This window comes from Zalophus californianus, chromosome 5 (genome assembly GCF_009762305.2).
Source record: "Zalophus californianus isolate mZalCal1 chromosome 5, mZalCal1.pri.v2, whole genome shotgun sequence".
NCBI classification, from domain to species: Eukaryota; Metazoa; Chordata; class Mammalia; order Carnivora; family Otariidae; genus Zalophus; species Zalophus californianus.
This window is the reverse complement of record NC_045599.1, coordinates 140,676,422-140,699,467: the sequence shown is the minus strand read 5'-3', so window position 1 is coordinate 140,699,467 and position 23,046 is coordinate 140,676,422. Positions and strand designations below refer to the sequence as shown.

Genomic DNA, 23,046 nt, shown 5'->3' with positions numbered 1-23,046 from the left:
AGTAGCTATTACTACCGTTAGTGAAACACCTGGAATTGATACCTACCGGCTATGGAGAGAAGGACCCGTCTCTCCACCAGACAACTCAAGAGGCTGGTGTCTACATGAACATCATCACCACCATTACTAGAACCAGTTGACATACTTGGTTACATTTCTTAAATCTAAGTCCTAGGGGGTACAGATCACATGCCTAGGCATTAGCATTCCTTGTGCACCTAAGAGTTTTTTCAACTACATTTGGAAAAATGAGTTATCACTCAGGAAGATAAATAGGACCTAAAAAAATTAGCCCTTACATTCTTTACCTGAATTAACTGTTTTAAAAGCATTTTTCTCCTTTCATTTTGATAAGTGAAAAACAGCTTCAGTCCATCATCTGCACGTTATATGCATTTATTGATTGCTAGAGCCTAATCCGCTGCCAGACATCAGGGATTTTTATCCCCTGCCCCACCTATTTTGTTAAACATAATGGCTTTTCCAAAGGTAACTAAAAATACGCTCAAAAGACAGCTTCTAGGCATCATCTTGAGTGATGGATTCACATAAAAGTCAGTTACGACTAAATTTGCAATAACAATAGTCTTTATGCCACTAGAGTAAAGTACAAACTATAAAAGCACAAGTGAACAACACCACCAACAACAAAAAGTCACATTAGTTCAGAGGATACATTCAGAGATTGTTGCAGAATTTTGGGGTTGGGAGGGGAAACTATTCCAAAATACATTAAACACCGAAATATTTCAGGATCTGACATTCTCTTCTTACCAATGCTGAAGCCAAACCATAGTTGCAGGATTCAGACCTAAGTTAAACATCTGGCAAAAAAAAAAAAAAAAAAAAAACACAAAACCCAGATTAACAACAAATTTAGAGAAACTCCAAATGTTGCTAAATAAATGTACTTATTTCAGAGGACACTGGTTCACAAAATATTTGAACTAGTCTACTTAGCAGTGAAGAAAACCCACCAATGTATTTTGTTCTTCAACAACTTGGTTTGAAATCTCCCCAACATCTCAAAACAGCTAAAAGATATGCCAACCATACAAAAGAAATTAAGATGACAGGCTCGTACATCTGCCTTAACCTAAAAGCAAAAGCCATATCCGCTATCTTTTGGAACCAGCAAGATAAAAGTACGGAGAGCCCAGATGGCTTACACTTTCTTCACACAAAGTAACTGAGAACACAAACATCTAAACTATTTATTCAGCGACCCTGATCCTCCTGGCAATTTTAGGTCCGGAATTTCTGTAAGACAAAGAGGAATGCTTTTAGGCAAGAAATTAATTGGTCTTACAAAGATATCCCTTGGAGTATTAGTCCTTCTGCCGAGCCCGGCAATCACAGGAAAGATATTTTCATCAAAGAGCCCTACCAGTTCTTTCAGCGATTTCTCATTTATACTGGCCTGACATTAAATCCAACACTCCAACTCCCAGTTGCTTACTTTTTTTTTTTTTTTTTTTTTAAAGAATTTTAGAGGGGTGCCTGGCTGGCTCAGTCAGCAGGGCAGGCGACTCTTGATCTCGGGGTCGTGAGTTCAAGCCCCACGCTGGGTGCAGAGGTTACTTAAACTCTTAAAAAAAAAAAATTTAGAAAGCAGAATAAAATTCTCAGTTAAAGGGCATAAAAATGATTAATGGACATTGGCAAGGAGAAAGAGATGAGGCAAAGGCCATGTACAGGGAAACACAACCCGATCGTAATTCTAATACCTTAAAATGAGCTCTAAAAAACTGAGGAGGTGGGTGAGTGAATACCTCATCAGGGGTTTTTCCTGCCATGTAAATGGCTTTTAACTAAACCAGTAGACTGCATGAAAACTTTGTTTCTACCTTGGGGTCTACTTTACATTTCTGAATTTGAAGTCTTGCAAGGAGAGAATGAAAAAGTAACCGTTACTTTCTGGGACCTCTTTCTTCCCCCCACATGGTTTCACACTTTTAAGAAAACCCAGAATCTCACCCCCAGCTACCTGGCTTTGCTTTACACTGGGAAGTCAGGTCCCAGGTACCGAAAGACCCCCAAAATCGCTTCTGTCTCTGCAACAGAGAAGTGGTTAACGGGCAGATCTTTATAAATGACTTTTTGAAAAAATGGAAATGTGGGTCACAGGTCTGTTAAAGGATCAAAATGAGATCAATCCAATGAAAATACAAACCACAGAGAATCCTATAAATGCCAGGCTCATGCAGCACTTTCCACATCAGGGACAATGGGAGGTAGGGACCTTTTGAGACTCTTCAGATTTGCAAAATCGCGTTTGCGATTTCTCTTTCATTTGCTGAATTGGCTGCACTGGGAAGATCCCACCCAATAATGCAAACGTAGGAAAAAAAACAGAAGTATCAATATACAAACAGATGATATTACTGGTTCATTTATTTGACGAAATCAGAAAAGATTTCCTTATGGTTGGCTAGGATGGACGGAGGGACAGAGACATACACACAGATGCAATGAACAAGCCCTTTAGGAACAAAGTGTTAAATAACCAACCCCATTAAAAAAGCCTGGGTTAAAAAAAAGTCACCAAGTAACAAAAAGCAGAGATTCTAGGTCACACACATGCTGTAAATGATTACAAACACTGGCTCAGTCCTGGAGGTAAAGAAACCACTTTCCTCTCCTAGCACATGTAAATTAACTCCTTCATTGGGTCTTATTTCAGTTTTATCCTCAGTGCATTCATTCACAAGGGTTTATTGGGTAGCAGGTGCCCAAAATTAACTTAACTGTTTTGCCTCTGGCTTTCGGACATTAATCGGGTCTCTTAACAGGTTCTGTGACTTGCGGCCAGGAGCCCCTCACGTCTTCCGGTTCATTTGGGCTGCTCTCCAGGCCCGTCCTAGGAGCTGGCCCTCGGGACCCTCTAGCAGGAGAACCAGATGAGGCCCCCTTCTGTTTTCCCTCCCAGATGACTTCGATCAAAGTATCCAGGGCCACGTCCACGCCCATACAAAATGACCTGGCAAAACTACATGACCCCCTCAGTCCTCTCCTCCCCCAAATTACCCAATAAATGCTTGAAGTAAAATGCCCCATGTGAACCTCCTCGGCATCTCTTCCAAGAATTCCTCAAAAGAATCTTTGCCAGGCAGCCCTAGAGAGTAGCTAAGAACAGCAGTACACTGGACCCGGGGGGACCAGTAAGGGGTTCGAGACACCACTTAGAGAATTTCAAAATCCCGCCACACACAAAAAATTCAGTATCATAGGTCACATCTTCAAGTTACACCTTCTCTTTTTAAAAAACTGTTCCACTTCTCCAACCTTGTCAAATGTCAAGGCAATCTGCATTGATTCTCATCTGTGCCTTGGGTCAGGATGACAACAGTCTCACCTGTACAAGGAAATATTCATGACAATCTGTCACCGGCTTAGAAGAGACAGGAGGAGGAAAATGATGCCTGGCGATCCTCAGGTCTAAAATCTATAGCCTTACTCCTTTTTCAGGCAGATGAGAGGCCAGCTATTTATTCTCAAAGGCGAAGTCAGTCAGCCCCTCTGCTGTCATTCCGAGCTGTCTCTGAGGTCAGGATGTCCCTCCCTGTGCTACCAGCTCTCCCATCCGGGCTGATGTCCTTTCTTCCCAGTGGGAGAGAATAGCTAGTCTGCACTATCTATGTAAGTATCCCGTCTGCTTCAATTAACCTACTAACCTCCTCCATGCTATTTAACCCACTTCCTGGGCGGCTTCTCTAGAACCCCTTCCTCAAAGCCTTAATGATCTTGCAATCCTCCCATAACTTTGGGAAAAAAAAAAAAAAGTAACCATTTTCAGATAGGAGACCGTAACTAGAAATAGAATCTAAGAGAAAGTCTAAACTTTTTTCTTTTCATGCATCTAAGAATTAGGTCACTGCTCTTATTCTGATCTCAAGCTTAGGCATCAAAATATCATCCTTACTTTTGGAAATATTAAATGTGTGACTCACTATAAACCATATAAAAAGTGGCTTTATAATGGCTAGCCGTCCTTTCTCTTTTGTATTTTTCTCTTCGACTTAGCTTTAAGAGATTATTCCTTTTGAGTAAACGTGGCATATCCATACAATGGAATATTTCTCAGCAATAAAAAGGAACGGGGTGCTGGTACATGCGACAACATGAACGCACCATGAGAACATCGTGCCAGGAAGTGGAAGAAGTCGGTCACAGAAGATGACACGATTCTGCACACACACAGGATGTCCAGAATAGGCAGATCCATTGCAACAGAGAACAGAGCTGCCTAGGGTTGGGGCCTGGAGTGGGAATTTTTTGGGGGGGCGGGGGGGACAGCTAAGAGGTGTATTTTGGGGTAACCAAAATGTTCCAAAATGGACTGCGGTGATGGCTGCAAACTCTGTGAATATCCTAAAAGCCACTGAATTGTACACTCCACACAGGTGGATTGTTCGGGATGTGACTCATACCGTAATACCGCTGCTAAAAGCAAAAGCATGCCTTTTCATTTCAGACCGCAGCTCAAACGTACGAACTAAGCCTATCTTATCCTAGGTGTTAAAAGGTGCCTATGGTCTCTTTGGCTCTTTCAGCTAAAAGAAACATCTGCAAACCATTTTGAAATCTCCATCAAGGACAGCAACGAGCCAATAATGGATACTTCTGAGTAGGGCTTTCCTCCAAAGGCAGGAATTATTTTCCTCTATGCTATTTACATCTTCATACCGTTGCGGACAAACGCTCACTTGTGCTGCCTCCAGTGAATGTTTCCAGGGCCCATGTACTGTTTGCTAAGGCAAGTCCTTTTGATGAAGAGGGGGGAAAAGAATACATTTTTCAAATGAACAACCTTCAGTTTTTAATTATGAACATTTTTTAAGTCAGGAAAAAGAAATAAATGCGAAAGTTGAAAAATCTGCCTTTTTAATCTCCCTGGTTTATCACTGCTCAGGGAAGGAAATCAGGTTAATCGGACAGGATTTGCCCTTTACAAAGGCATGCTGGTAACATTCCCCAGTGGCCTGATCTCTTTTGGAGTCCTTTGTTACAAAAGCTTCCTGAAACTGGGGACAGCATATGTTCCAGCCCATTGTCAGGGGAGTGGAGGTTTCTCAGCATCACCCCATAAACATCTGTCATTAGCTGCCTTTGCAAGAAGGAAAGCAGATGCTTTGGAGCAACCCACCGTGAACTCTGACATAGCAGGAAGGTGGATACATTTCAGAACAGAAGGTCATTCCAGAAGACAAAGATACTTGAATTCTCCAGGGCTGGCTACTCAATTACCCTCCATGGAAGACTTAAAAATACCATTAAATTATTTAAAAATTGTTACGAGAACTATTTGGAACACTCAGACAAGAGCCAGATTAAAGACCAACTTGAACCTCTGAAATGAAATGAAGCCACTGCACTTGGAATATCTAATACAGTCCATGTGCTGAATTCACAAATGTAATGTTGTAGTTTTACAGGGGATTGCACAAGCCTGCTATAAAGTCTTCATGAGGAAATCCTTTGGGGACATTTTTCCCCTCAAAAACTTGTGCGAATATTCCACACCATCATATTACACACTGCGGCGTGCATGGAAGTAATTTAATCTTAAACAAGTTCCCTAAAATGTATTGACAAAGTTATTGTCAATAACTTGAAATTGACACTGAAATTGATATTGAAAAATATCAAAGTAGGACCATTAACAGAAGTTGTTTCAATGACTCATTCCTGCAAAGCAAAGGGAAGAAGGGACTTTGAGTCTACAGATGGCGTCTTGTCCTAGGGAGTCTTGCTTACGCCCCTAGATTCTGTTCAGGGCGAAGACTAGGGAGAGGCAGGTGGTCAGGACACACAATTTATAGCTTGGGGGGGGGCATGCAAATGCAGCATGACCCTGGCTGGGTGCTTCCTTCCATTTTGCACCCTACACACCAGGCTTGCCTTATTCTAGTCCTGGTCCCCTTCCTGGTCCCCGGCCCAGTGTTCTCTCTGCCAGGGCAGCATGGACAGTGGGATGAGACAGTCTATTAAATCAGAGCTGACTCTCAAAAGCTTGGGAGTTCCAACCACAGCTTCTAAATACAGAATCACTCTCCTTCCTTCTCTGGCACCTCACTTAGAAAAGGAGGGCTGTGCATTTGCCTAGCACAGCCAGTGGTTAAGTTAATTTAACTGTTCTTCAAAACAGGCATTAGGTGTCAAAATTTGCAGAATAACTTCTGAAAGTTGTGTCTAAGCCCAATCAACTCATTTATTTTTTGCAATACTAAGAGTGGACCTTCCTTGGAAACGTGTTGGGATATAATTAACACACAACACACAGGCTTTCTTATTTTTGTTTTTGCTGTGGTTGGGAGTGGCTCCCCATCAACCAACCACGCCCCCCCCACCCCTAGCCGATTACAGACTAAACCATTGACAGGTGTTAGTATTTTAAACTAAGACCGCCAGACGACGTCTTGTTTTTCGACAAGACATCTCTCAAGAACGATCCCTTTATGGTGTAGCAGTCAAAAAAAGGTACTTGGACTGTGTGACTGACCATCTGTGTTTTTAAACAACTTTGGGGAGAAGACTGTGTATTAGATGCTTTTATTTAGAACATGGATTAAAAAAAACAAACAATCCACACACAGAGCCCAACAAGCCAGTTCTCAAAATGTGGCTCCCAGACTAGCAGCGGCATCAGCAACACCTGGGAGCCTGTCAGAAATGCCGATTCTCAGGCTCCACTTGAGATGTGCCGAATCAGAAACCCTGGGTGGGGGCCCAGGATCCGGTGGTTTAACAAGCCCTCGGTGGGGGCGGGGGGGCCGGGGGGGGCGGGCGGAGGCTGATGTTCTGAGGCTTTTCAATTCTGAGAGCCACTGCCCTACAGGTAGCAGGAAATAGGGGTCTTGTCACTGATGACCTTAATCCTCTCGGGCAGGGCATTTCCACCTCGCCAGGACAACAAAATGAGGGGGCTTAACCCCTCATCGATCCCGGGGTTCACAGCAAGGCCTCCGCTGGCTGGCTGCAAATCCAGATTCCTGGGCCCACTTCCAGGGAGACTGTACCACTGGGCGGGGGGGGGGGGGCGCAGGAATCTCAGGGAGCAGCCCCTCCAGTGTGTCTGATGTGTGTAGTCAGCACTGGAAACCACCAGAAGGCCGCTCAGCACTAAATATCACATCGGAAGCAACTGGGTAAAATGATCCTTTAGATGGGGGTCAGCGAACTTCTGTGAAGGGCCAGGGCGTAAAGACGTGAGGCTTCTCGGCTCCTCTCTTGTGCTGCAGTAGTCGGAAGGCAGTCTTAGATGAGAAGTCTGTGAATGGGCACGGCTGCTTAACTTCTAGCACAACTTCTCTAAATTTGAATTTCAGGTCATTTTTCATGCATCATAAAATCTCCTTCTGATGTTTCCAAACATCAAAGAATGCAAAAACCCCTCTTAGCTCGCAGGCAGTTACAAACCCAGGTAGCAGGCCCGGTTTGCCACCGCCTCACGTGAGGCTGCTGGTCCATCAGCTCTGAGGTGAGCAGAGCGTGGGAGACACGCGTACCTTCCAGACGAACAGCTGCCTTCCAACAGGCGGGAGTTATTTTTAAGAACTCGAGTTTACTTCACCTACAGGAAAATTATACGGCTTGGCGAACCACACAGAACACCGAACGTTTCCACTACCTGAGAAAGTCTGTGGGCGTCCCCCTCCCAGGCAAAATTCCTCAGAAGTGCCCATTCAGTCTGCTTTCTCACCTTTGAAAAGGGCAAATGCAACCAGCTTGAAATAAAAGCTGGAAGCTCACGCTTTCACTGCTGTTTTAAGGAACAGATACTCCTTACATGGAGTCACTAGAAGAGGTCTCCACTGGCCAAAAGCCCCCTTTCCTCCTCCATGTGGGGCAGCTGCTTGGGATCTACCCACCCCTTCTTTTCTAGGCCTCTCATCCAGCCCGGAGTGGGGTAGGGGGTCTTTCCAGGCATGAGGGCAGGCACACTGCTGGAGAAATGGGGGAAACAAGCTCCTTCCAGGGGAGACACCTTCACCCATCCCCACCCAGGGCCTTGTTCTGAACTCCAGGGCCTTGCCCTCCCTCTCCTGAAAGAGAAACCGGTACGGTTTTCCTCAGAAACAAATGTAACTCAATCGAGTTGAATTCAAAGACCATCACTGATGGTCTCTGTGCACTTGATTACGGGATTTCAGGAAGCTGCTTTACCGCTGGGATTTCCCCACTGACCAGTAAGAACCTTCCAGTATCTTCAGCCGGAAGGAGAGGACCCCAAACACTGGGTTCTGTTCCAGACACAGAAGCGAAAGGGGGTGGAATTATGCGTGAGGGAGAAGGGGAAAATGAAAGAACCCTGCCTGAGGTTCATGCCATCAGAAGGGCCGGCCCCTCCCCGGAGCCCCCAACCCCACAGGACAGGGGGCAGTCCAGCTGGAAGCAAACGGTAAATGAGACCAGCTCAGGAGAGCAAGGAGGAGTCGTCTCCAAGTTTATCTCAGATCGATACACCCACCGAGTCAGAGGCCCACAGAATCAGGGGGAAACCTTGCTGAAGCACAGACTCTAGGGCCATCTTCACAGAAGAGGACTCAGCAGGTCCGGGGTGACGCCAAGGAACCCGCATTCTTAACAATGATTACGAAGCGGCTCATCAGAGAACCACACATGGAGAAACACCGCACGAGGGTTTGGGACATTTAAACCCCAAACTCCCACTCTAATGGAGTGTCCAAGGGGAGAGGATGGGAGGAGAGAAGAGTGATGGAAAGATCAAGGCAGGTACTCCGTAGAGGGAGAGTAAGACAGACAAACAGAAGGAGCTGTAAGCAAATATAATGTGGGCGGAAGAGACATTTCAGAGAACCACCGACGAAAAGTTCAGAAAAAGAGCTGTGTGGGAAAAATCAAGGCCTAGCAATCACAGGTTACAAACAGCACTTTCTAAGTCCAGGATGCAAATGTTGTGTTTTTTTTTTTTTTTAATTTTTATTTATTTTTGAGAGAGAGACAGAGAAAGAGACAGAGAACAACAGGAGAGGGGCAGAGGAAGGAGGAGAGAGAGAATCTTAAGCAGGGCCCATGCTCTGTGAGGAGCCCAAGTCCCAGCTGAGATTCTGATGTCACTGTCTGGGGGCAGGGCCAAGGCTCTTGGTACAGGCTTCCCCGTGAATCAGAGGATGCAGCCAGGGTTGAGAAGGACTGATCGGAAGGAGCATGATGAAAGCAAGCTTGTGAACACAAGACAATGAAACATCAAAATTAAAAAACATGAGGGGCGCCTGGGTGGCTCAGTCATTAAGCGTCTGCCTTCGGCTCAGGTCATGATCCCAGGGTCCTGGGATCGAGCCCCGCGTTGGGCTCCCTGCTCCCTGCTCCGCGGGAAGCCTGCTGCTCCCTCTCCCACTCCCCCTGCTTGTGTTCCCTCTCTCGCTGTGTCTCTATCAAATAAATAAAATCTTAAAAAAAAAAAATTAAAAAACATGATTTTTTTTCTAACCCTTCTATTTCCCTAGAGCAATAAAACAAGATAAAAGCCACCACAGAGGAGGAGGAAGTGGGGGAGACCACGGGAGAACCGGCCGATCTTGGGAGAGTGACTTCAAGAGAAAGCCCAAAGGTCATGATCAGACAGACACCAAGTGCACTCAATCCCGGGGGGCCCACAGAGGGGCGCGATCCTGGCAAACAGCCAGGATGAGGAGGGACAGGTGGGAACACCCCCATCCCAAGACTCCCCTGTCCTACTTTGCATTCCTCCTCAAGAACTAACAGAAGTGGGGAGATGGTCCACTCTGGCCCCCAGCCCCAGCTCCCCCAGTCCTCACTGACCAAGTGGGGGCTTGTGGACATGTTATCCCACCAAGCTCGGCTTCCACAGCACTGCGATATGGCTAAAGACACCTTCTAGGGTAGTTGTGGGGGTTGCAGGGGACAAATAGCACCAGCGTGGCTCCTGGCAGAGAGAGGTCTACCAGGCAAACCTCCTCCTCGTCCCTGTTACCCATCCCACAGGCCAACCCTGATGAGGAGGACCTGGCTTACAAATGAGGTGCCTCCTTTCCCCACCACTTGCCAGGGAGGTGATCGAGGGAAGAATGTGATTCCCTAATCCCACCACGGCAGCATCCTGGGTTGGAACTCTGCAAACAAGTTTAAAATTGGGATCCGCCAACAGAGGGCTTCTGCAGCCCCCCAAGGCATGCCATCCTGCGGGTACCGGGTCTTTGTACACGGACGGGACAGTCAGCTCCCCGTGTGTATCATGGAGTCTTTGGGAAAACTGGTTCCAGATAACAGGCCTATAAATGAATTTTTGGAATGGAATGCAACTCAAGTCACAGACAGACAACCACCTTGATTTGTTTTAACAAATTACCCCTGCTTTTTCTACTGAAATTACAGTACATGGTGCCATGTCTAATTCCTATAAATAATTTGTAAGTCATTTTCTTTCCAAGTAAGATCTTCACATACATTTTTCATAAAATGATACTTACAATAGTATTTGAGCCTGCAAAATAAAGAAGAACCTTTTTTTTTTTTTTTTTTAAAGATTTTGTCAGAGAGAGAGAAAGCGCGAGCACAAGCAGGGGGACTTGGGAGAGGGAGAAGCAGGCTTCCCGCTGAGCAAGGAGCCCGATGTGGCACTTGATCCCAGTACCCTGGCATCATGACATGAGCCGAAGGTAGGTGCCTGATTGAGCCATCCAGGCGTCCCAAGAAGGATCTAGTCTTGATTTAACGTTTTCTATTTACCTCTCCCGGTCATAAATTGCAACCTGGTCTGAGCTTAGCACACAGGATTAATTAGCTGTGTTCAGTAGTCATGGGCATCAAGAAGGCAAGATGGTATCCTGCTTACCTTCAAATATGAGCAATTTAATTTGCTAAGCTAACCACAAAATTGAAAGTAACGATGGGATTGATGGCACCAAACCTCAACCCTTTTCTTCCCGCCTGCCCATGAGCGCAGCTGGAAAGGTCTAGATACACTGCAGGTTCACAGTGGCACAAGTGGAGCGTGCCACCGAGCAGAGCCCGGAACCCCGAAGTCAACTAAAGAGAAGAGACTGGCAGATCAGAGGCAGGCGTGGATACAAATAAACAGACCAAGCCTAAAGGTTGGGAAGAAGAGGCTCAGAACAGAGGAATGAAGAGGCCAAAGTTGAGAGAGATCCACAAAGGAGAAAACGCAAAAGGGAACAATTTGGCCCCTGGAAGGAGGACAGGAAGCCAGAGAAGGTCATGGCCCATGGCAGAGGCTATATGCATTCTCCTGCAAAAGCATTTACAGAAACAGAGAATGTGTGCTCAGCTAGAGCCCCACGGGGGCCAATAAATACTGCTAATAGCAACCAATTCCCTAGCCACCTGTCTACCTATCCAGTGGTGGGGCAGGGCAGGGGTGGGGCCCAGCTGTTCAGTCCAAAGGGGCTAGGGAAAAAGCCATGGTCTCAAAGAGTCTGAAATAAGCTGGATTCTAAATCCACTTAGGCTGGATTCAGATAAAGGTACAAGGAGGCAGGCCCCAGAGACCCAGTTCTCTTAAGTCTTACCAATGGATTTTTCACTGGTGCTGGGAATATGGCAGGTAACAACCCAGAAATGGTATGCACTCTTAGCAAGTGAAGGTCTGCAACACTTGACACAGCCCACATTCCTCAGAACACCAACATGTCCTGCAGTGTTTGTTACTATAAATTGCTTCCCATTTCAACATAGATGTTGAAATGTATGGGATAACAATCTTAGATTTCAAAATGCTAAAATTTACAATAGTGGGTAAAATTTACAATACACAGAGCTATGCATATTTGCAAAGACACACGGTTTCCTGCTGGAGCTAGGTGCACTAATAAACAAGCAGACTTTTTTTTTTTTTTTTCTGTAGTCCCAGAGTGAAAATTAATGGAAACATTTGACTTTCCATCTTTGAGCCACAAGATGCCAAACCAAATTCTTGGAAGAGGTCTAGAGAGTAAGACTCACATGGCTTTCAGAGCATAAAAACATTTTCTTACTCAAAACCAAGTACTCTGGACACACTGCATTTTACTTGCTCTTCAAAGCAAGACTGAAAGTCCCAGTGGTGTTCGGTCTCTGGAGCATAGACTTCTAAGAAACTCCACGGACCAGTGTTTAATATCCATCTCAGACACGGGTATTTCCAAGATAAAACAGCAAAATGTGGGAAAAGCACAAAGAATTTAAGAGTTTCCCAGCTCAATGCTGTCTTTTTAATATAGCAGCACTGTTTTGATTAAAGCGACTTCCAAGAACAGATGGACCCATACTGAAGTTTCAACAAAAGAAGCCAACACGTCTGATTTTTCACAATTATCTGTCACTTGTCACTAGCATGCCCCTCTTTCCCCTTACTTTTAGATAGCTATGCAGACACCTCCCCTTTGAGAAGGGAAAGGATGGGGCAGCACCATCTACCTCACAGGCACGTCACTTGGCCATTGCCAATGCTCAGGAGTGGTCAGTGTCAGATTCTTCCTCCTAGGAACCTGGATGTGAGGCCTACAGCCATTCTTTCTTGACATCGTCTATTCCTTAAGAAAGGTTACACAAACCAGAATTTCTACTGTGCTCTTATTTCTAAAAGCAGGATAAGAAAAGGTACGCAAGAAGAGAATAGTTTAAAAAGAAACTACATGGGGGGGGGCACCTGGGTGGCTCAGGTGGTTAAACCTCTACCTTCGGCGCAGATCATGATCCCGGGGTCCTGGGATCGAGTCCCGCACTGGGCTCCCTGCTCCGCGGGGAGTCTGCTTCTTCCTCTGCCGGCCGTTCTCCCTGCTTGGGCACTTGTGTTCTCTCTCTCTCTCCACCTCCCCCCCGCCCGGATCAAATAAAAATTAAAAAAAAAATAAAGTTAAAATAAATTACATAGGTAATTAGTGCTTAATGGGTACAGAGTTTCTGTTTTGGGGTGATGAAAAAGTTTTAGAAACAGTGGTGATGCTTTCACACATTGCTAATATAACTAAAGCCACTAAATTATACACTTAAAAACAGTTAAAATAGTCAATTTTATGTATGTATATTTTACCACAAACACACACACACACACACACACACTCGACAATAGAGGAAACCCAAACTCCAATTCAAAACAGAAAAAATGTATATACATTCATTTTTTTCTTTCAAACTCAAATTTGGATATTTGCAGCAGCAACCCATCATAGCAAATTATTTAGACACCTGGAGAAAATGGAAACCCCAAAAGGAATACAAATGTCACAGCCTGTCACAGCCTGTCACAGCTGTTGACAAACACACATATACACAAGAGCAACAGATAAAGATGGCGGTGGGACTCCAAAAGCCAAGGCTGTATATTGTTTCAGGGATCTGCTGTGCCTCTCGACTGGACTGCAAGAACACTCCCATTTTGCTAAACCTTACTGTCAGCCATCTGGAAAACTCGATCTCTTATTCTATCTTGAAGTCATAAACATATCAATAAAGCTAGGACACAAAGCTAAAATAGAGGGTCATGAACACGTTCTTGAGTCAAACCACTTGGAACTGCCAATATTCAACCCTCTCAGCCTGGTGAGATGGCAATTTCATATGGTTCAACCGGACCTACAGGTTAATTTGGTTGGAAGCAGCCATTGCAATACAGGGGACACTTGAGTCTTGCAAGGCTACAAGGGGCAAAAATATAACTAATCCACGTTTCCTTCCTTTTGAAAACAAAATGAGTAGGATTTCCCCAAAATAGGTGCATTAATGAGAAAGTTAATCTTCACAAAAAATTAAAAAATTGAGAAGGTGATAGAAGATACTTTAAACAACAACAATATAGAATTGGAATTATACGTAGGCCAGCTGTCTAGAAAGCGTCTGTCCTGTTGTCTACAGCTTGGCTGAGACTCGCAGCACCCCGGGGACACCACCTCGGCATCATGAATGCTGTCCCCATCTTCCTACCTTTAAGTGTCTCCCTGCTGGTCTCCCCCTTCCTCTCCCACTCATGTGAGTGGCCCCGGGGGGCCCTGGGCCAACCCACCCCCAGACCCCGGGCGGCCACACCAACTGCCAAGCACACAGAAGGGACCTGTCTCCACAGGCAGCTGCCTCAGCCCACAGCTGGCTTTGCGTGTGAAGCATGGAATGCTGAAATCCAGGGCATTCCCGAGCTCTCAGGGGCCAGCTGGGCTGTCAGCTTCTTTTCGGATGAAATTTTTAATTCAGTTAAAATATCTCCGATCCACCCCTTTGCGTTAACAATCAGATCCAATCTGTCGGCCCCAGAAGGGCAATCACAGAGTTCTGGCTGTCTGCCTCCTGCCAGGGTGTGGGGCCAGGGTGCTGTGTGGTGCTGTGAAGCAGGAGAGGTGCTGGGCTGCCCCACTGTCCCTTCTCCAGCCCTCAGCAGGCTTGGGGGAGACTTCCCCAGGACCCAGGCGTGGACACGCATGGTCCACGAACATCACGTACTGCACGTTCCCTGCAAGGGACACAAAAAGGCACCCGTGGGGGCAAAGTGAAGGGAAAACCGCAAAGAAAAACAGCTGGGCAGGATAGAGAGTGTGAGAAAATGACCAAGAAATGCAACAACAACGAAAGAACCCCCTACTAATCCCTTATCAAGTTTCACAAAATTGGGCCCACACTATTAATTCCAACAAGTCAACACTGGAAGGTCAAACCAAAAAGGTTAGGGACAACTATAAATGGGAGGTGTGATTGTCAGCATCTAGTAGTGTGTCTTCTGCCTAGCTGGAGGAAGTCTGACTTTTCTGCTGGGTGGGGCGGACTTGAGAGTATCAGGCAATCTAATGGCCTTTTCGTGAATTAATCAAATGAGAACAATAACTTTTTAAACCCACATCTAATCATACTCGTTGTAAGCCAATAAAGAGAGAAGGGCGAGGGGGAGGGCATTTACTTGTAGACTGGGGGTGATTAAATCCCCAGCCAGGAAAATATTTCTGAAGACCCCGTAGAGAGACAATGCAAACAAAAAATCCCACAGAATCACTGCCTAGAGTAATTGCCTTGATTAAGTTTACTGGGGTAAGTTGAATAACTACCCCCCCTAAAACACAATTAGGTAAATTGATATCACTGTAAGCTGTTTCAGAGCAATCAAATTAGGCTCTTCTCAGAAAAGAGGATAGCTCACTCTCAAAGTGAAAAATCTAATTTAGAACTTATTACTCAGTTTACAATGTTCCTAATGGGTGCTATCGTGATGGCCCATGCACCTCGCTAGTGTTCCAGAAAAGACCAGTGTTCGAGGCCGTCTTCCATCTTACACTTCCGTAAGAGTTGATTTTCTAGCCACACCCACACCCTGCAAAGTCGTGGTGCTCTTCCAAAACTCTGTCCGCAGCTTGACGCCCAAGAAGACACGGACAGGCATACCTCGGAAAAATTGCAGGTTCGGTTCCAGAACCTCACAATCAAGTGATTCGAATGAATCTTTTGGTTTCCCAGTGCACATAAAAGTTACGTTTACACTATACTGTCAACTACTAGGTGTGCAACAATACCTAAAAACGCACATAAGCGGCTGCCTTCGGCTCAGGTCATGATCTCGGGGTCCTGGAATTGAGCCCCACGTCGGGCTCCCTGCTCAGCAGGGAGTCTGCTTCTCCCTCTCCCTCTGCCTCTCCCCCTGCTCATGCTCTCTCTGCATCTCTGTCTCAAATGAATAAATAAAATCTTTTAAAAAGAATGCTAGCCATCATCTGAGCTTTCAATGATTCATAATCACTGATAACAGATCACCATAACAAATACAATAACGAAAAAGTTTAAAATGTGGCAAGAATTACCAAAATGTGACACAGAGACACATAGTGAGCAAATGCTGTTGGAAAACGTGTCACCAACAGTCTTGCTCAAGCAGGGCTGTCACAAACCTTCAATCTGCAAAACGTAAAAACAAACAAAAGGCAATCTCTTCAAAGCTCAGTAAAGCAAAGGGCAATAACACAACGTATGCCTAGAACGAACTTTCAGGGCAAGTGCTGACCTGCCCAGGCGCTATGTTCTCCACAGGCCACAACTATGCATAGTTTTCAACAAAGTGTGCTAGCGCGTCCCCTGCACATTTCTTTTTCCATCTGCAAATACTTCACGGCGAGTAGAGCATAAGTTATAAATCAAATGGGAACGTTTTGGTCCTCTCTATTCCCTGGACCAACCTATAGTAGTTTAACTTTTGGTGTGAAATGGAATTTTAAGTTAACAGTGAAACCATCTCTCTGGCCAACCCCCCCCCCAAAAAAAAACCCCAAAATCAAAAAAAAGCTGAGTGCATGTGCAAAATTATCAGAGACTAAATGAAATCGGTGAATGTACCCTTCAGTGCTCTCACAAAAAACACATTATCTCCTACCTACCCAGGGTCCCTGAGGTCCCACTTTAGGATTTTAGTGACACATGGCTCTGCTTGGCTTCCAACACTAAACAGGACTTCAAAATGGTTTTTTGATCCACTGGAGAATCATTTTGCTGCCGTCAGCACCACCCCAGGCATGCTCGGGGCGAAATGGTTGTAGGAAGGAAGGGCACAGAGCAAGGAGAACGGAAGAGCTTTGGAAAACTAAAGAAAAGTGTTCTAGCTTCACCTAAAGCCCTCCTTCTTTTCTCTCTGCTTCCTCTACAACCCTGGGTCCAATGGTCCACATACAGGGTTTGAGAGTTCTTCCAGCTCTCATCATAGGCAACCACGACCCCAAGGCAGTTCTCAGGAACACCCTCTACACCCTTGCTACTCAAATGTGGTTCATGAACCAGCAGCATCAACATCAGCGGGGAGCTTGTGAAAAATGCAGACTCTCAGGCCCCACCCCAGACCTGCCAATCAGAATCTGCAGCTGAACAGGACCCCTGGTGATGCACATAACATCAGAGTTAGGGCAGACTAATAGTTTCATAAGCTTTTGTTTCTCTGAGGTCACATTTTTCCCAAAAAAATGTCACCAGAATGGTGGTGGGTTTTTTTTTTTTTTTTTTAAGATTTTATTTACTTACTTGACAGAGAGCACACGTAGGCAGAGCGGCAGGCAGAGAGAGAGGGAGAAGCAGGCTCCCCGCTGAGCAGGGAGCCGGACGCGGGGTTTGATCCCAGGACCCTGGGATCATGACCTGAGCCGAAGGCAGCCACTTAACCGACTGAGCCACCCAGGCGCCCCCAGAATGGTTTTTAAAAATGCAGAAAAATACCCATTGGACAGCTTTTCCCAGTTACCATTGGACCTCAAACACTGAATTTTTTTTTTTATTGTGGTAAGATGTACAAAAGAACAAAATAATGTACCACTTTAACCATTTAAGTGTTCAGTTCAGTGGCATTAAAGCACATGGACATTGTCGTACAACCATCTCCTCGGCCACCTTCAGAATGTTCCCAAACTGAAACTCTGTACCCATTAAACAGTAACTCTTCATTCTACCTCCCCCTGCCTCCCCCCACACTGATTTCTTCACATCCTTTAATAAATGGAGTTAAAAGTAGCCAATACCTTGAAAAGTTACCACAGACAGGCTTGAGGACGACAAGGCCATGTTCTGTATCTTGGACCCTGATTCCTTCAAGAATCTGCCCCTGCCCCATTCCAGAGTTGCTGTTCCTGTCCTGGGGACTGGAACCCGTCCAGGAACGTCTCCTAATCACCGGTGAGTACGTGGGCAGGTTCCACAGTGAGCTTGCGATGGGAGGAGAGAAGAGGTCAGGAAGGAAAGAGGCTGGATTCTTGATCCAAGTCTGAATCCAATTCTTCCCATCTTGTGTCACCCTTCTTGCTTAGACCCTGTAATTCCTACACACACCTCCGAGCTCATTATACTTGGGAATGACAGAGTGGACAACATAAGACCAAGTATTTGATGACCGACAGAAGATGAGAAGTGAAAGTTGAGAGCTGCTTTCACGTTTAAGTGCATGTTATTCTGCTTTAGTTGTTTCGAAGCCCACAGTCTCTAAATACTATCAGCAGGGAGCACATCTACTGGCCTGACCACCCCACTCACCCCCGCTCACTGAGCTGTTCATTAGCTGGGACTGAAAATGGCTTCACGAGGCACACAGTTCAGACCTTGTGTCATCGACAGCAGCCCTAAAGGGCTGGAGTTGCCATGTTAGCCTCTGGCGAGCACGGTGTAGTTAGATGGGAACAGAAAGCATCTTAGAACCTCACGGACACCATGTCAAGCAAAATACACCAACCACAAAAAAAAGGACAAATACTGGGTGCGATCCTTCCTCTCACATGAAGTTTCTAAAGTAATCAAAATCAGAGACAGAGGGTAGAAGGGTGGATGCCAAGAACGGGTGGGAGGAGAGATGGGGAATTGCTGGGCGGGTACAGAGTCTCAGTATTGCAAGATGAAAAAGTTTTAGAGCTCTCTTGCACAACAGTATGAAGATACTTAACGCTATTTAAGTATACACTTAAAAATGGTTACGCTTAATGTTATGTGTTTTTACCACAATTTTTTTTTTTAAAAGAGGGGGGAAAAGTTAAAAAGAAAAAAGAATTGTCTTTGGGATTAAAAAAACAAGTCAATAAAAAAAAGAAAATTCCACTAACAATCTATTTTACAACACTTTCAGGAAGAGTTACATCGAGTCAGGTACACTGTTGAAATACGGTTTTCCTTTTTTTATATCACCTTGAAAAGTATGTACAGAACCTAAAAGGAAGTGATTTCTCATCTGGGTCAAGTGGGAAGGGAGAACGGGCAGGATAATGGCGAGACAGACAAATGCTGACGAACCCGGCACGGGAATGTACACACTTAAGCCTGACGAAAGTCACTTAGCCTGTCCTTAGTTTACAGATCATACTGCACAACCCGAGAATCTAATGAGAAGGAAACCAGGCTGGGCAGCAGTTCCAGCGTCCACACTGGCAATGACCATGAGACTCGTGATCTATCTGCCCCATTCCCCATCCCCCGCAACCGCCATCGACCAAACCCAGCTAGGTCTACACCACCAGACAAACGTTCATCAACTACTCAAGACTCTCAGATGACAAAGACACCGAGGAATTACAAGACAGCCCAGTAACATCACTGTTTATTAAGCCATGAAACGAGAAAGGTACCACCAAGTGGACTCTCTCTAAGAGGTTGATAACCACGTAGCCCACCTGCCTTAAACTACTTGACACTGACCCTGAAGGTTTTGTTCTCAACAAAACTTGCAATCCAGATTCAGAAACCGTGAGTTTTAAATACTGGCAAAGGACATCCTTCTCTCTGTAGGTCTTAAATTTTGCCAAGTGTCTCTGAAAAAGGGATCCATTTGTGATATTAAAATTAGTTTCCTTAATAAAATGGAGACACCAGCCTTCTTTTACAATCGCCCAATTATAACCAGTGAGCTAGTTTCTGGATTCATGTATTTGTTTTCACTGATACAGCTTTTAGGTTACACTAAAGAACAGGGAACCAGAAGCAGTGGATGATGCCCCCTACGGAAGGAACCTCTTCATTTGACCAAGAAGGTGGACAAGGAAGCTCAGCTGAGGTGGTGTAGCCCATCTTGTTCTTACAAGGAACCACCACTGCCTACATTCCCACCGACAGACCCATAGTCCAACACTCTAGGAAATGGAAGAATTTTAAGGGAAAGTGGTAAGGAAACCAATATGCAAATATCAATAATTGTGAAGTGTTTCTCAAATTGCTTGCACCCTATACGTCTGTTTCTTTGATGAGATTCCCAGGAACCAGCCAAGTGGAGCACTTTTCTGTCTTGTCCTGGTTGGAACACTTTGTACGTTCCATCTGGAGAATTTTATTGCATCTCTCACACACTTGAGGTGTATGTTCTACATTCTTTTCAAGATGTGGTTTTCCCCACTTAGGAAAAGACGTCTGGGTATTGGGGGGGGGGGCGCGGTTAGGGAGAGGCGAGCCCACATGTGCTCCTGGAGGACAACTTCCAGAAGCAGAACACAGATGTCGGGAAGCTGCAGACACGTGCTCACCTGACCATAGTCTGTCCGGAAGACCACGACGCCCTCTGCACAGGAATTGACAGTACTTGGAAAATGCTGGCCATTTTCTCTCAGCCAGACCCGTGTCCCCTATAAACAAAACAAAGAAGGTTTAACTAGGAGTTTGGGTTGCGTTTCGTGGCAAATCACCACTCTCAAAATCACTGACTACTACAGTCCTTTAAGAAAAAACAACTTTTTAAAAAAGCAAATGTTTTTCTCAGACAAGAATGACTGCAGAAAGTGTGAGGCACAGCCTTCACCAGAGACAAGCATGACTGAGCGTCCCACCAGAGAACACGGAGAAGGGGGCGAGAAAATAGTAGGCCCTGTGTTGCTGAAATGCAAGTGGTTTATGTGGACGATCTCATTTCACTCACAAAGGCCCCTGAGACAGGCACTGTCACCACTCTACAGATGGGACACCTGAAGGCCTCAAGACAGAGCAACTTGCCCAGCATCACCAGAAAGAACGAACCTGACCCCAGGCAGCTGGGTTCCAGAAACAAGTTTAACCAGGTCGCTACCTTGTTCCCCCCATGGCACTGAAAACTCTTTGGGATCTGCTGGCTCCCCTCGTCCCAGCTCCAAGCCCTTGCCCATCTGAACGGCATTCAAACAGTCTGCTGACTTCCTACTGGTACCAAATCCATGTGTCAAATCAACTCTCCAAGAGAGGGACTCAAGTTTTAGGAAAGATGAGAACCCAGTCCACCAGGGTGAAGTTTGCTAGGATTCCACCAAAACACCCAACGCACTCCAGTGTTCAGAACTGCAGCTCAAGACAGAAACTTCCAGATCCTATTGTTTTCACCCGGGGCCTATTTTTCGGCGTTGATTTTATTTCCATTTTTTATGTCCCTACTGGACAAATGAAACAAGCATAGTATTTACCTTTCCAACGATGAATTTCCTCTTCCTCTCATTTCACAACATGAAAAACACTCGTTTCCAAGAACAAGTGATCCAAGTGATAAAAGTTTGAAGAAATCACTGGGTGTTACTGGCCAAATTATAAAGAATTATCTGTATGATGTATGCCCGCGTGACGGAACGTAACACTAAACTTAAATCTCTCAAGTTATTACTAATTTGCTCAATTTCATCAATCCCAACAAAAATGACACTAACCAAGCACATCCTTACGATGCAGTGTGTTCATGTGCAAATACTAGACCTAAGTTATCACTTGAAATGGCACTTACACGGAACTTTTTCTAGAACTTTCAACCTCATTTTATTGGGCTACTTAATTTGTTTTGATTTCAAAAGTTAAGTGAAATATTTAAAATGTATTGGTTATAGTATATTCAACTTGCTGTTTAAGGGGCTACTACTAGTCTCTTAACACAGAGTTGGCAGGGGATAAATAATATAGAAGTAAACTCATCACTTTATGCTACTTTATTTTTTTTATAGTTTTTTTTTTTTTTTTTTTTTTTTTTTGAGAGAGAGAGAGCACTGGGGGGAGAGGGGCAAAGGGAGAGGGAGAGACAGAATCTTAAGCAGGCTCCACACCCAGCACGTAGCCCAACGCAGGGCTCCATCTCACAACCCTGAGATCATGACCCAAGCTGAAATCAAGAGTCGTACACTTAACCGACTGAGCCACCTGGGCACCCGCACGTTATGCTACCTTAAATTATGTTTATCAGTAGCAAAAATAGTAGCTAACTTCCAGTAATGGAGTGCCCATGATGTGTCACGGTCAAGTGCTAAGAGCCTCAAGGACACTGGATTTAATACTAACCCTCAGTAAGCTAGGAATCCCGCCTCCAGGAGGAAACTGAAGCTCAGAGCCCAAGTCAGCTTCCCATCACACACCTCCAATTCCTGACCCCATGCTCTTTCCACACATCATACTATTTGTCTCCTTAAAGTAATTCATAAATTAAATGAATGAAACAATGCACAATCAAAATATAACAACACAGGGGTGCCTGGGTGGCTCAGTTGTTAAGCGTCTGCCTTCGGCTCAGGTCATGATCTCAGGGCCCTGGGATCGAGTCCTGCATCGGGCTCCCTGCTCAGCAGGAAGCCTGCTTCTCCCTCTTCCTGCCACTCCCCCTGCTTGTGCGTGCGCTGTCAAATAAATAAAAATAAAATCTTTAAAAATATATATAACACAGAAGTCACTTTAAGTGGCCAGTTATCACACACACAACCATCCGTTCTCTTTTACCCTGCCAGGAGGGAAAATTTAAGAAGATACAAAAATCTGACTTGGGGCCCTTGGCTGGCTCAGTCGGTAGAGCAGGCGACACTTGATGTCGGGTTGTAAATTTGAGTCCCACGTAGGGTGTAGAGATTATTTAAAAATTACGAAAAATAAAAAATAAAAAAAAAATCTGACTTAAAAATTACTCCCTTGGTGCCAATGATGACCTTGTTTACACCAGCCAAGAGCTAGAACTTTTGCTGTCACCACCCCTACTCGGCATTCCAAGTCACCCCTGAGTCTGGTCAAAGTATTTGGGGCCAGCTCTCCTGTTCCCTGTGACTGGTTCTCCCAGCATGGGCTGTTACAGCCCTACGGAAGCCCTCCCCACCGGCATTCCCTTTCTCCTTATTACGCAGCTTTTAAGGTATTAACTCTGTACTCCAACCTTCCCTCCAAAGAGGGGCTGAAATCCTCCACCATCATATACAGCAACAACAGTGAATATGAACTAGTTCTCTTTAAATCCAGAAGCCTGCCTTATTTAAAGGACACCCAGAACATCAACAGGGGTGAGTTCCCATCTCTGCAGGAGTCACTCCCGTCCCTCTGACAGGTGGTTCTGCCTGAAACACAGGTAACACCAAGAGTTTGCCTGTCAGTCCTGATTTATTTAGCAAACAGCTGCTGACAAAAACAACGTTCACTTCCGCCATCCTCTAAGACTGTTCTCTTGCATATCACTCCACACCAAAACTACATTATCTGTAATGATCTAGAAAAGGACTTCCAAGTGCCTGAACTACTTTTTTTATGTAAGTGATCTCTACAGCCCACGTGGGGCTTGAACTGAGGACCCTGAGATCGAGTCGCATGCTCTACTAAGCCAGCCAGGTGCCCCATTTTTACCCTCTTTAATTTACACATCGGAGACTACAACATTTTAAAGCT

General features: G+C 45.2%; 1 protein-coding gene across 2 annotated transcripts in view; it reads right to left on the bottom strand.

Moving 5' to 3' along the window:
- Window positions 1-23,046, bottom strand: part of MYO10 (myosin X) — a 207,941-nt gene that overhangs the window by 143,079 nt on the left and 41,816 nt on the right. The window contains exon 2 of one of the 2 annotated variants that reach the window (XM_027604909.2): window positions 19,929-20,027. The exons of the other annotated variant lie outside the window; for it this stretch is intronic. Coding sequence (XP_027460710.1) covers window positions 19,929-20,027 — 99 coding nt within the window. The remainder of the gene's footprint in view (window positions 1-19,928; window positions 20,028-23,046) is intronic. 2 annotated transcript variants of the gene reach the window in all.